A 12,597-nucleotide genomic window follows, 5' to 3' on the forward strand; every position below is an offset into this window, starting at 1 on the left:
ACTCTAAAGACATGGCTCCTTCTCATTACTCAGAGGAGGCACTTCCTGTCAATGTTGAGAGGAATATGTTTTTTACTGAAGAGCTGTGTGTTATACAATTGTATTGGACTCATCTACTTAGTAGCCCAGTGACTGAAGAGCTCTGTGCTATTAGTTCTATTGGACTCATCTACCTAATAGCCCAGTGACTGAAGAGCTCTGTGCTATTAGTTCTATTGGACTCATCTACCTAATAGCCCAGTGACTGAAGAGCTCTGTGCTATTAGTTCTATTGGACTCATCTACCTAATAGCCCAGTGACTGAAGAGCTCTGTGCTATTAGTTCTATTGGACTCATCTACCTAATAGCCCAGTGTGACCAGTCATGCTTACTTGTATCCTACATGGGATAACCAACCTGATTATTTAATAAGATAACAATTACATTTACAAGAACAAAGGAAAGTACTGCACATACAAAATATAGCTTTATTTATACAAATCATCAATTTGTTTACAAAAATATGTATCGTGTCAGCATCAAAACCTCAATCAGTTTGTTTTACAGGTGGTGATCAGAAAATGTTATGAAGCCATTTCAGGCACTGATGGTTTTTTTTTTAGAATAGAGTAGCATATATATATATATATATAAAATACTTATTTCACGTAGACAATATACAAAGAATGTATTTAAATTCCAGCAAAAATCAGAAGTGAAGTTGTAAAACTGAATACATTTTGCATGTCATATTTAGTTATATTTTGGCATGAAATTGAATTAGACCCAAACTGATTAAATGAAGACTAGACTAAAAAAGGTTTACTTGTAAAATGAGAAATGGATTTGTAGATGACAAGTGCAATGCTTCATAATCAACACATACCACTAACTATAACACACAATTTAATTCAACAAGAGCGTCATGTTTTTCCTTTGCTTTAAAGAAATGGTTCACCCAAATTACAACGTATTGTAATATGATGGATACCTACATTAAAAAGGTATTCTATGGAGCTAGCGTCTGCCACCCAGAATGTGGGTTTGATTACCTTGCTACAGCTTATTGGTGGCATTGTCCAAAAGCAATAGAGTGGTGGTACCCTTGTTGGCATACCCCAAATGGCATTACAAATAAAATCACCTCCATACTACAACAGATGTAATTTGGTCAAACTACCCTTCAAGCCAGTTGCTTCTGTCTGTACCAAGCCTCACACCTCCCCCTCTTGTGGTAAAAATACAACACTGCATATGACTGCTCACATGGGAGAGTGATGCCATCAATTCTTTCTTATAACTACAAAAGCCAAATGAACTCCCTAACAATGAAGGCAGTCCTTCTTAAAATAATTATATTGCACAACAAGAGAGCTTCCTAAAGGGTATAACCTGCTCACTCATGCAATTACACACAGAGATCCATCCCTATAGCCATACATTTCAATTGGAAGCATAAGAGAGAAACTGAATTCCAAACCATCCCCTTCCCCCACAGACACCCCAGTAGATATTACATTATTTGGAATTCAGCAAATGGCCATTATTGAGCAAATTTAGTTGGAATTAACAAAAAAAAATGGCTTCATCATTCCAAATATTGGGTCCATCATCCCCTGCCCTCTAGATCCCTACGGAAAACGTACGATTCCTCCGCATCAAACTGACTGTGGTGTCCTCCTACAAGAATCACAAGACAGAAATACAACAGTCAGCTGTTCTGAAGCCACTGTAAACTAAAACAGTGACTCAGTACATTTTTGTCACATGCACTTAGTGCTATTCGTTACTTTCATTCCTGACAATAAACCATATCGATGACACATTGATCAAACACCATGACATCTGACCAATCAGACTCTGTTTCAGAGGTGCACTCCACAACAGTGCATCCTGAGATGATTTGCACCAGGCAGTGAAACCCCTAGTCACTGATCCAGTGTCAGAGGCTGGGGGCCGTTTCTGGACAGGGCCTCAGAGGCAAGAGAAAAGCATCAATAGCTCACTCACTCCACCGTGGTGTAGCCTTGTAGGGCCTGTAGCCCTTGTAGGGGCCTGTAGCCCTTGTAGGCCGTGTAGCCTTGTAGGGTGTAGCCTTGTAGGGTGTAGCCTTGTAGGGCCGTGGTAGCCTTGAAGTAGTCTTCTGGGGTGACTGTCTTCACCCCTCCAAAGTAGTCCAGAACCCACACTTTGGTGATGTTCATCTTGGCAAAGAACCAGTTGTGGTCGGTGGGCCAGTCGACCATCTCAGGGTGGCGGCTGAACAGGGCTTTCTTGGCAAAGGTGGCCTCTGTACCGTTAATCTGTCAGAGACATACAGGTAAACAGAACAGTGAGGATTCATGAAGATAAACTCTGTGCAAGTGAGTGAGACTGATTGTGTGTATGTCATTAACCCTCACCTCCAGCACAGAGCCGGAGAAGATGATGTGGGCACAAAGGGGATCCTGAGGGTCGTATCCTTGGTTCTTACAGAAGTCTGTCTGGGCCAGGGACATGGACAAGGAAGCCTGGGGGTTCACCTGAAACACAGTCAGCCAGTATCTCCTTACTCTTCAGCACATCCCTTTTGAATGGCATCACACATATAGGCCTGTGTAGGTTATATATTAGAGAAAAGGTACAAAGTTTAGCCTATGGTTTGCTCGCTTTAGGTATATGCCAGGAGCCGCTTGTGGATTGGACAGCTCTAACACAGTTCAACATCTGACACGTCAAAACAACTGCAGATTGAATTGAGCCCAAAGAGTGTGTCGTAAACTGGCATACATGGTGCTGGCTGGGTCAGACTAGAAGCTGTCAATTCATTGCCACCATCAACATAAGACTGAAATGTGACGTCATTTACAAAAAATTGTGTCACTCCCCAAAAGCAGCTGACTCATGATGGGCCAATGAGTTGCATAATTTAACAACTTTCAGTCATGGCTCTAAATAGAAATGAAGTGTCATCTACAAATAGAACAAGGACTTTTTCTTGCAGTAGGCGACATAATGCAAATAATAACCTTATCTGTCATCGACTTTACGTCATTGTATTGTCTTTACATTGTTGGCAACAACAGTGATCCATACCTTTCCTACGTTGCAATTGACAGAAATATTGTCCTACCCACCATTAAATCCTGGACAGAGATCTCCATAGTGGTGAGGTACATGTAGGGCACCCCAGTCCCAGACCCAACTGGCCCGTCACTGGTAGAGAACGCATTGGAGAAGGGTTGTCCTTGCACTGGCTCATGGGTCGATATTGTGGCCATGGAAGCCCAGTTGCACTGGTTGGCGACGAATCTAGCCATCCTGGCGACTTCCTCGTGCGGAGGGATTCTGTAAAGTTCGCCGGGCATAGCGAAAAGCAGTAGAAGCCCTGCTGCCAGCAATGTGTTCATGTTGACTTCCATCTCCTCCACAAACCACTGAGGTATAAGAACGTTGTAAACACATGTAGAAAGAAAGGAACGAGGAGTGTTTTGTATGCTGCGGTCACGTGATCAGGGACCTGTGTCATGTGACTTTACAGCTGGGCGCGAGCCTAACTTTTTTTCTCAAATCCAGGCGCACTCAATTACCAGTAATTGTTCCCATTATAAAAAACAAGTTGCTTTTTACGAAAACGGTTAGAATAGTGCTAGCGTGAAAGACCATTTCAACATATTCAATATTTGGGGAGATTTGTATCCCTCCTGTTGACGGTAAACCTGACCATGTAATACACCTGTGAATCACTTCAACAGCCCACAAAACACTGATGGTTGGTTGTGGAAAGAAAGCTGTCACCAAAAAGAAGACCGACATGCCGCTTCGCTAGGTCGCCAGTTTATGTAGACCGATTTCGCCGTCTGAGGCCGGGAAACTGCGCAAATCGCATTTGCACACGCGCGACAAGTTACATCGCTGTCATCTGTTCATAAATTCTCGAGCTGTCGGGTAATGGTGCCCATGACACAACTGGCGCATTGCTCCCCGGCACATCCAATTGGCTGTGAGGAGCTGAACACAGGGTGGCGTCCACAATTCTGATGTGTGTGTGTTCTTCCAAACATCCAAGCCGTGCTGCTCCTCTAGAAGACTGACGAGGCGCCTAGAGATGACTGTACTGCCAAAGACAATAGTTTTAAATGTACAATGTTTTTACTGCAAGTGCACTTATTTTTGTGTTTCCTAATAAGTATTGTACTAAGACCCTAGTTGGCCTACATTTGCCTCTTGTATGTAAGTGTTCTAGGGTTTTGATGTGGAAAACATTTCCTTTAGAATTTCCAACTGGGTAAACTCTTAGACAGTTGAACCCCTTCAAGTGCTTTACATTTCTACAGGTCTTAGTTGACAACGCAGTCAACTGAACTGGTCCACTAAAAGCATTCAGTGACTACTTAATCTACACATCTTGATTTGGCTCAATGGTGGACCTCATACAATGATGGTCTCATTTCTAAAATATGCCATCTTGCAGATGCTTCTAGCCTAAGAGACTTAATCATGCATGTGCACATTTCACATATGGGTGGTCCTGGGAATTGAACCCTCTACCCTGGCGTTACAAGCCCCATGCTCTACAAACTGCTACACTGAACAAAAATGCGACATGTAAAGTGTTGGTTTCATGTGCTGAAATAAAAGATTCCATTAATGTTCCATACACACCAAGCTTTGTCATTTTCTGTACAGATTTGTTAATATCCTTGTTAATGAGCATTTCTCCTTTGCCAAAATAATCCATCCGCTTGACAAGTGTGGCATATTAAGAAGCTGATTAAACAACACAATCATTATACCGTTGCACCTTGTGTTGGGGACAAAGGGCCTCTCAAATGTGCAGTTTTGTCACAATGCCACATCTCAAGTTTTGAGGGAGCATGCAATTGGTATGCTGACTGCATGATTCATTTTTTTGTCATTTTGTAAATACTCTTATCCAGAGTAACTTATAGGAGCAATTAGGGTTATGTGCTTTGCACAAAGGCAAATCGACATATTTGTTTTGTTTTACCTAGTCAGCTTGGGGATTTAAACCAGCAACCTTTCAATTACTAGCCCAACGCTCTTAACTGCTAGGCTACCTGCCAACAGAGCTGTTGCAAGATAATTAAATGTCCATTGCTCTACCATAAGCTGCCTCCAACATCATTTTAGAGAATTTTGCAGTACGTCCAACCAGCCTCAACACCAGGCCACGTGTATGGCGTCATTTGGGCAAGCGGTTTGCTGATGTCAATGTTGTGAACAGAGTGCCCCATGGTGGCGGTGGGGTTATGGTATGGGCAGGCATAAGCTACAGACAACCACAATTGGATTTTATGGATGGCAATTTGAATGTACAAAAATACTGTGACGAGATCCTGAGGCCCAATGTGAGGCCCATTTTTTTCAAGGTATCTGTGACCAACAGATGTATATCTGTACTCCCAGTCATGTAAAATCCATAGATTAGGGCCTAATGAATTTATTTCAGTTGACTGATTTCCTCATATGAACTGGAACTCAGTCAAATCAATGAAATTGTTGCATGTTGCATTTATAAACTCAGCAAAAAAAGAAACATCCCTTTTTCAGGACCCTGTCTTTCAAAGACAATTCGTAAATATCCAAATAACTTCACAGATCTTCATTGTAAAGTGTTTACATACTGTTTCCCATGCTTGTTCAATGAACCATAAACAATGAATGAACATGCCCCTGTGGAACGGTCGATAAGACACTAACAGCTTAAAGACGGTAGGCAATTAAGGTCACAGTTATGAAAACTTAGGACACTAAAGAGGCCTTTCTACTGACTCTGAGAAACACCAAAATAAAGATGCCCAGGGTCCCTGCTCATCTGCGTGATTGTGCCTTAAGCATGCTGCAAGGAGGCATGAGGACTGCAGATGTGGCCAGGGAAATAAATTGCAATGTCCGTACTGTGAGACGCCTAAGACAGCGCTACAGGGAGACAGGACGGACAGCTGATCATCCTTGCAGTGGCAGACCACGTGTAACAACACCTGCACAGGATCGGTACATCCGAACATCACACCTGCGGGACAGGTACAGGATGGCAACAACAACTGCCCGAGTTACACCAGGAACGCATAATCCCTCCATCAGTGCTCAGACTGTCCTCAATAGGCTGAGAGGCTGGACTGAGGGCTTGTAGGCCTGTTGTAAGGCAGGTCCTCACCAGACATCACTGGCAACAACGTCGCCTATGGGCACAAACCCACCGTCGCTGGACCTGACAGGACTGGAAAAAAGTGCACTTCACTGACAAGTCACGGTTTTGTCTCACCAGGGGTGATGGTTGGATTCGTGTTTATCATCGAAGGAGTGAGCGTTACATCGAGGCCTGTACTCTGGAGCGGATCGATGTGGAGGTGGAGGGTCCATCATGGTCTGGGGCGGTGTGTCACAGCATCATCGGACTGAGCTTGTTGTCATTGCAGGCAATCTCAACGCTGTGCATTACAGGGACGACATCCTCCTCCCTCATGTGGTACCCTTCCTGCAGGCTCATCCTGATATGACCCTCCAGCATGACAATGCCACCAGCCATACTGCTCGTTCTGTGCGTGATTTTCTGCAAGACAGGAATGTCAGTGTTCTGCCATGGCCAGCGAAGAGCCTGCATCTCCATCCCATTGAGCACGTCTGGGACCTGTTGAATCGGAGGGTGAGAGCTAGGGCCATTCCCCCCAGAAATGTCCAGGAACTTGCAGGTGCCTTGGTGGAAGAGTGGGGTAACATCTCACAGCAGGAACTGGCAAATCTGGTGCAGTCCATTAGGAGATGCACTGCAGCACCTAATACAGCTGATGGCCACACCAGATACTGTTTCTTTTGATTTTGACCCCCCCTTTGTTCAGGGACACATTATTTCATTTATGTTAGTCACATGTCTGTGGAACTTGTTCAGTTTTGTCTCAGTTGTTGAATCTTATGTTCATACACATATTTACACATGTTAAATTTTCTGAAAATAAATGCAGTTGACAGTGAGAGGACATTTCTATTTTTGCTGAGTTTATTTTTGTTAAATATACAAAGGCTCATTTACAGGTTAATAGACAATTGTGATGAGGGCAAAGCATAACTGGTTGTCCACTATCATACACATCTTGGGGTCATTGTGGCCTGGTCTGAAGGCAGATTTGGTTACAGCACAAGCTGACTATGTAATGGGTCTGGAAGCAGGCTTTAATGGAGTATTTTGTTTCTGTGTTCATCTCAAGGTTCAGGCCAGCAGTCCCTGACAGCCTTCACTGCCACACTGACATGTCACTTCCTGTTCCGGGTCACAGTTAGGGCTGTGGGAGTAGTTCCAGGTCAACTCAGTCCCCACCTTCACCACTCTGCAAGAAAATATAGAAAAAGCACAATCTGCTGTTGGTACTGATATATCAACCCAATCGCGTAGTTTTATCACAAAATCATTACCCATTAAAAAGGGACTATTCCGGACACTTACTTGCTGGTGAAGAAGGCGATGACGGGGAAGTTTGGATCATGAGAGTCAGTGAAGACGTTCTGCACAAATAGGTTGGGGTCGCAGCTGTGCTGTAGAGACAAAATGTCAGAGGTTATGAGTGGGTGGGTTAAAGAATGGGAGTAGATAGTCACACCGTCATACACCTACATTTATGAACCTTCCCACGTTCCCCTCCTTCGTGGCATCTAGGTAATACCGGTGCTCCATAGGGTTCCGCTTTGGGCCCAGTTTTTTGGGGCTTGTGCTTGTGGACACAGACAGCTTCACATCCACTTCTTTCATGTCTGGTTGGGAATTCAGCTGTGGCTTCTGTACCCCATTCTCTTGCTCCAGACCCTCTTCAACCTCCATGCCTGAAGAAGGAAAAGTGTAACAGGAAAGAAAATAAGTTAGACTGCATATTATCTAAGCACCCACCATGCATCGTTTCTCAATGTTCATCATTGGGAACCATAGCCTGGTTAAACCAGTGGAACAATGCTGAGTGCAGCGTCAGTCTGGTGTAACCAGGCTAATGGAACCATGAAGCCCCCTGAAGCCCCCTGAAGCATCCGTTGGCCCAGTTTCCAGTACCTGTGAGAGGTTGGACTGGCAGGGAGCTCCCCACCAACACAGCTTGTATCTGTGGAGAAAGCTCCACCCCGGGCCTCTGGATAACAGGCACATGAAGCCCGTCAGGAGGTGAGGAGGGGGGCGAGGGCTCCAGGGTCTCTGCAGGCGCTCGTCCCTCCCCTGCCGGCGCCAGCCATTCATCTACCACCTCCACCTCGTCGTCGGAGGGAAGCTCCGCCTTCTGGCGCTTGGGTGGGAGGGGCTCGTCGGAGTCCAGTCCTGCCCTGAGAACTACACCTGAAAGGAAGGGAAGTTAATAACGTTTCAGATCCTTGATTTGGATCCACAGTTCAGCCTTTATTAAAGGGATGGTTCTTATGCAAATACAGTGGCTTGCAAAAGTATTCATCCCCCTTGGTGTTTTTCTTATTTTGTTGCGTTACAACCTGTACTTTAAATTGATTTTTATTTGGATTTCATGTAATGGACATACACAAAATAGTCCAAATTGGTGAAGTGAAATGAAAGAAAAAAAATTGTTTCAAAAAAATTCAATTATTAAACGGAAAAGTGGTGCGTGCATACGTATTCACCCCCTTTGCTATGAAGCCCCTAAATAAGATCTGGTGCAACCAATTACCTTCAGAAGTCACATAATTAGTTAAATAAAGTCCACCTGTGTGCAATCTAAGTGTCACATGATCTGTCACATGATCTCAGTATATATATACACCTGTTCTGAAAGGCCCCAGAGTCTCCAACACCACTAAGCAAGGGGCACCACCAAGCAAGTAGCACCATGAACACCAAGGAGCTCTCCAAACAGTTCAGGGACAAAGTGTGGAGAAGTACAGATCAACCAAAAAAATATCTGAAACTTTGAACAGCCCACGGAGCACCATTAAATCCATTATTAAAAAATTGAAAGAATATGGCACCACAACAAACCTGCCAAGAGAGGGCTGCCCACCAAAACTCACGGACCAGGCAAGGAGGGCATTAATCAGAGAGGTAACAAAGAGACCAAAGACAGCCCTGAAGGAGCTGCAAAGCTCCACCGCAGAGATTGGAGTATCTGTCTATAGGACCACGTTAAGCCGTACACTCCACAGAGCTGGGCTTTGTGGAAGAGTTGCCAGAAAAAAGCCATTGCTTAAATAAAAAATATGCAAACACGTTTGGTGTTCGCCAAAAGGCATGTGGGAGACTCCCCAAACATATGGAAGAAGGTACTCTGGTCAGATGAGACTAAAATTGAGCTTTTTGGCCATCATGGAAAACGCTGTGTCTGGCACAAACCCAACACCTCTCATCACTCCGAGAACACCATTTAATCGGCAGGGACCGGGAAACTCGTCAGAATTGAATGAATGATGGATGGCGCTAAATACTGGGAAATTCTTGAGGGAAACCTGTTTCAGTCTTCCAGAGATTTGGGACTGGGACAGAGGTTCACCACCTACTGCTAAAGCAACACTTGAGTGGTTTAAGGGGAAACATTTAAATGCCTTGGAATGGCCTAGTCAAAGCCCAGACCACAATCCAATTGAGAATCTGTGGTATGACTAAGACTGCTGTACTCCAGTGGAATCCATCCAACTTGAAGGAGCTGGAGCAGTTTTGCCTTGAGGAATGGACAAAAATGTCAGTGGCTAGATGTGCCAAGCTTATAGAGACATACCCCACGAGACTTGCAGCTGTAATTGCTGCAAAAGATGGCTCTACAAAGTATTGACTTTGGGGGGTGAATAGTTATGCACGCTCAAGTTCTTGTGTATTTCACAAAAAAATATATTTTGCATCTTCAAAGTGGTAGGCATGTTGTGTAAATCAAATGATACAATCCCCCTAAAAATACATTTTAATTCCAGGTTGTAAGGCAACAAAATAGGAAAAATGCCAAAGGGGTGAAATATTATCGCAAGCCACTGTATGTACATTTTCGCTGAACAATCATTTTAAGCGTACCTGTGTATGTGCACACGAACGTGCCTCTGTCTAGGTCGTCACGGCAACGCACCCCCCATCCTTTGTTTCCGGTGGGGAAGACCTGCAGCCGGACACGCAGACCCCGCTGAACCACACGGTTCTGGCACATTCCACGGTCACACCCACACCATGGACCGCATTCGTACAGCCTAGCAGACACACACAGATACATATCTCATGAGTAGTTGGTAATGGCATGCACTCACCAGGCACAATAGATACACAGCCAGACGCCCAGCCCAACTCACCCTTTGCGCACAGGCTCAGACAGCCTCTGGTGGGAGTAGTGTTTGCCGCCGGGGGTCAGACGAGCGCAGGCACAGCTCTCCGTGTCACCACAGCCGTCAGTGCAGTCGCAGCAGGTGGTGAACAGTGGGCCCGAACTGAGGAAACAGCCGTGAGGCCAACGCTCCTTCCTGTAGCGGAAGTCCTCCGGCCGCACTCCTTCCTCCCGCAGGCACAACTCCACCGGCGTTGGCTCTGACCCCCGGCTCAGGTCCCTCTCGGCCAGACTGGGTGGGCGCCACTGCGGTGGCCGCAGACACTCCAACTGCACCAGGGGGTCAAAGGTGAAGTCGTCCACCTGCAGAACACCGTGACTCTCCGTGGCAACCAGAAAACATAGCACCTCCCCTGGGGTGCAGAGACTCAGCCCACATGGAGCCTTGTAAACAACGCCCCGCTCCGTGACCTCAGAGTCCAACTCTGCACCCTCAGAATTCTCAGAGCCCTCCCCCTTAGAGTCTGGTTCAGTCCCATCACAATCGGTCTCAATCCCTGTAGTGAGAGGTGGGGTGGGAGCACACTGCCGCTGGAAGGAGCAGAGTAGGGGGATCCTGAGAGGGTTGTGGCCCCGGAAGTGGTGTGCGGACGGGGGCAGGTGGGGCACACAGGCCTGGCTGCAGGTATGGAGCTGGTAGGGGAGCTGGAGGGGCAGCAGGGGAGCCGTGAGGTCCTCTCTGTTGGGGTAGGGGGGCGATAAGGGGATGATGGAGCCATCGTAACGGAGGGGTGAGGGAGGGGAGACGGGCTCTGTCTGTTGGGGGGGCAGTGGAGTCTGGGGGTCGTCAATATCAGGGACTGTAACTGTGAGGATTTCTGTGTGGTGGAGACAGATGTTGGGAAGATGTTACGCTAGCAGCAAACTGAGATATTGGGATAGCTCAGAGACCACGTTTGGATCCAATCAATCCAATACTTTAATGATATACTGGGCGTGAAGTAGGCTGTGTACCTGCACCAATAACCACCTCCACAAAAGACTCATTCCCAGTGGCAGGGGCTGTATTTGTAGCTGGGGCTGTATTTGTAGCTGGGCCTGTAGTTGCCGGTGTCACAATCAGCCCGGAATCCAATAAGGTAATCATATTCATCCCCTGGACATATTCTAAATCAAAAACAGAACAATTATTGCATCAATGGCCAGTGTGTGTGTGTGTGTGTGTGTACTGTATATATGGTACCTCTGTCTGTAGCAGTGCAGGTCTTGATGGCATGCTTCAGGTGTGTCATATATTCATACAGCTCATCAAATGCTTGTTCCACATCCACCTGTACCCAGAATGACTTCGCCCTCGCTGAAATCAGAGAAAACAATGTCAGGAACAAATCATTTGCATGATGATCTCCAACAACAACTGGTTCCATCTTTCAATCTGGATGAGATGTATGTGAAACTGGAAACAATATAACGGTATAAGTGAAAATTCCTCACCAACTTCTGTTTTCTCTGACCCATCCATTTTCAATATTGATGGATGGTCAGCTGGTTATGAATTCCTCGGATACCTGCTAAGAAAATGTGCAATTGGCTAGGCACATAGTCAATATTATGCCGGATATACAGCCTACCAAAGACCAATCTAGCTACATCTATATTATTGGTATCCGACGTCGATGGCCTAGCTAGTACTACCAGCTAACGTACACCAGTAAGGATGTTGTAAGTAACAACGTTAGCTAGACCTCTAGCTATCTTTGCTATGCTGCATGCATTGATTTCAGGAAGTTGCTTGAAAAAATCATCATTATACAAGTGTCGACACCAATTTACAGTTCGTTCAAAACATAAGCTAATGTACCTACTGCCTTATCTATTTAACCCTGATGGTATCGAGACATTTTACTTTGTCTACTTCCATTGATGAAATTCGAATACCCACAATGCACTTCACTATTTTGTTCATATAGAAGACAAATCCAACATATTACCGATCTGCAAATCCACAGTAGCGTAACAAAGCAATGGGAATCAGATAAATTGACCAATTTTACATTCGCTTGAGTCAAACGTTTCAATATTTAATGTCTCCTTTTTAAAACTGAATATATATCTATTCTTCATTAGCTTTTCATGAATTGACCCCGTTGAAAAGTGAAACAGTTCAATTTCACTACGAATATGAAACATTCTTCAACTTTAATGTTCGTCATCTTGCATGTTGAGGGACTTATGTACAGTTGGCGAGAGTTGATTGTCTGACGGTTACAATATGTAAATTGGTAGTTATGTCAAACTCTGGTTATGCAGTCGGCTATTTTCTAGGTCTATTCATTAGAGCAAAACGTTTTGCAACGGAAACGTTCTGCAACGACAACGAGTTTCTTATTG

At 45.1% G+C, this 12,597-nt stretch overlaps 2 protein-coding genes across 3 annotated transcripts; both read right to left on the reverse strand.

Moving 5' to 3' along the window:
• Positions 1–1,589: 1,589 nt before the first annotated feature.
• LOC106574649 (protein CREG1) lies at positions 1,590–3,501 on the reverse strand. Its single transcript, XM_082962420.1, has 5 exons — positions 3,097–3,501; positions 2,383–2,502; positions 2,110–2,283; positions 1,991–2,075; positions 1,590–1,660 (listed from the first exon to the last, which is right to left on the reverse strand). Exons 1-5 carry the CDS (start codon positions 3,379–3,381, stop codon positions 1,590–1,592), a joined length of 735 nt encoding a protein of 244 aa, XP_082818546.1. The 5' UTR covers positions 3,382–3,501.
• Positions 3,502–6,958: 3,457 nt separating this feature from the next.
• Positions 6,959–12,170, reverse strand: LOC106574650 (histone-lysine N-methyltransferase SETDB2). Of its 2 annotated transcripts, XM_014150643.2 has the most exons (10): positions 12,072–12,170; positions 11,701–11,777; positions 11,450–11,563; positions 11,221–11,373; positions 10,235–11,084; positions 9,966–10,135; positions 8,019–8,294; positions 7,593–7,798; positions 7,425–7,513; positions 6,959–7,308 (listed from the first exon to the last, which is right to left on the reverse strand). In XM_014150643.2, exons 2-10 carry the CDS (start codon positions 11,726–11,728, stop codon positions 7,191–7,193), a joined length of 2,004 nt encoding a protein of 667 aa, XP_014006118.1. In that variant the 5' UTR covers positions 11,729–11,777; positions 12,072–12,170; the 3' UTR covers positions 6,959–7,190. The 2 variants fall into 2 exon arrangements, with proteins under 2 accessions (XP_014006118.1, XP_014006117.1); XM_014150642.3 differs by having other exon boundaries at positions 11,701–12,156.
• Positions 12,171–12,597: the final 427 nt, after the last annotated feature.

Source organism: Salmo salar, chromosome 16 (genome assembly GCF_965601325.2).
Source record: "Salmo salar chromosome 16, fSalSal1, whole genome shotgun sequence".
NCBI lineage: Eukaryota > Metazoa > Chordata > Actinopteri > Salmoniformes > Salmonidae > Salmo > Salmo salar.

Bases quoted from the DNA above. Each gene is read 5' to 3' on its own strand.
- LOC106574649 (XM_082962420.1), bottom strand. From the start codon at position 3,381: ATGGAAGTCAACATGAACACATTGCTGGCAGCAGGGCTTCTACTGCTT. The intron at 2,284-2,382 runs GTGAGGGTTAAT...TGTCTCTGACAG, and splicing joins TCTCCGGCTCTGTGCTGGAG to ATTAACGGTACAGAGGCCAC. The intron at 1,661-1,990 runs GTGAGTGAGCTA...TGATTCTTGTAG, and splicing joins CAAGGCTACACCACGGTGGA to GAGGACACCACAGTCAGTTT.
- LOC106574650 (XM_014150643.2), bottom strand. From the start codon at position 11,728: ATGGATGGGTCAGAGAAAACAGAAGTTG. The intron at 10,136-10,234 runs GTGAGTTGGGCT...TGTGTCTGCTAG, and splicing joins TCTGAGCCTGTGCGCAAAGG to GCTGTACGAATGCGGTCCAT. The intron at 7,514-7,592 runs GTAGGTGTATGA...TTGTCTCTACAG, and splicing joins ACGTGGGAAGGTTCATAAAT to CACAGCTGCGACCCCAACCT.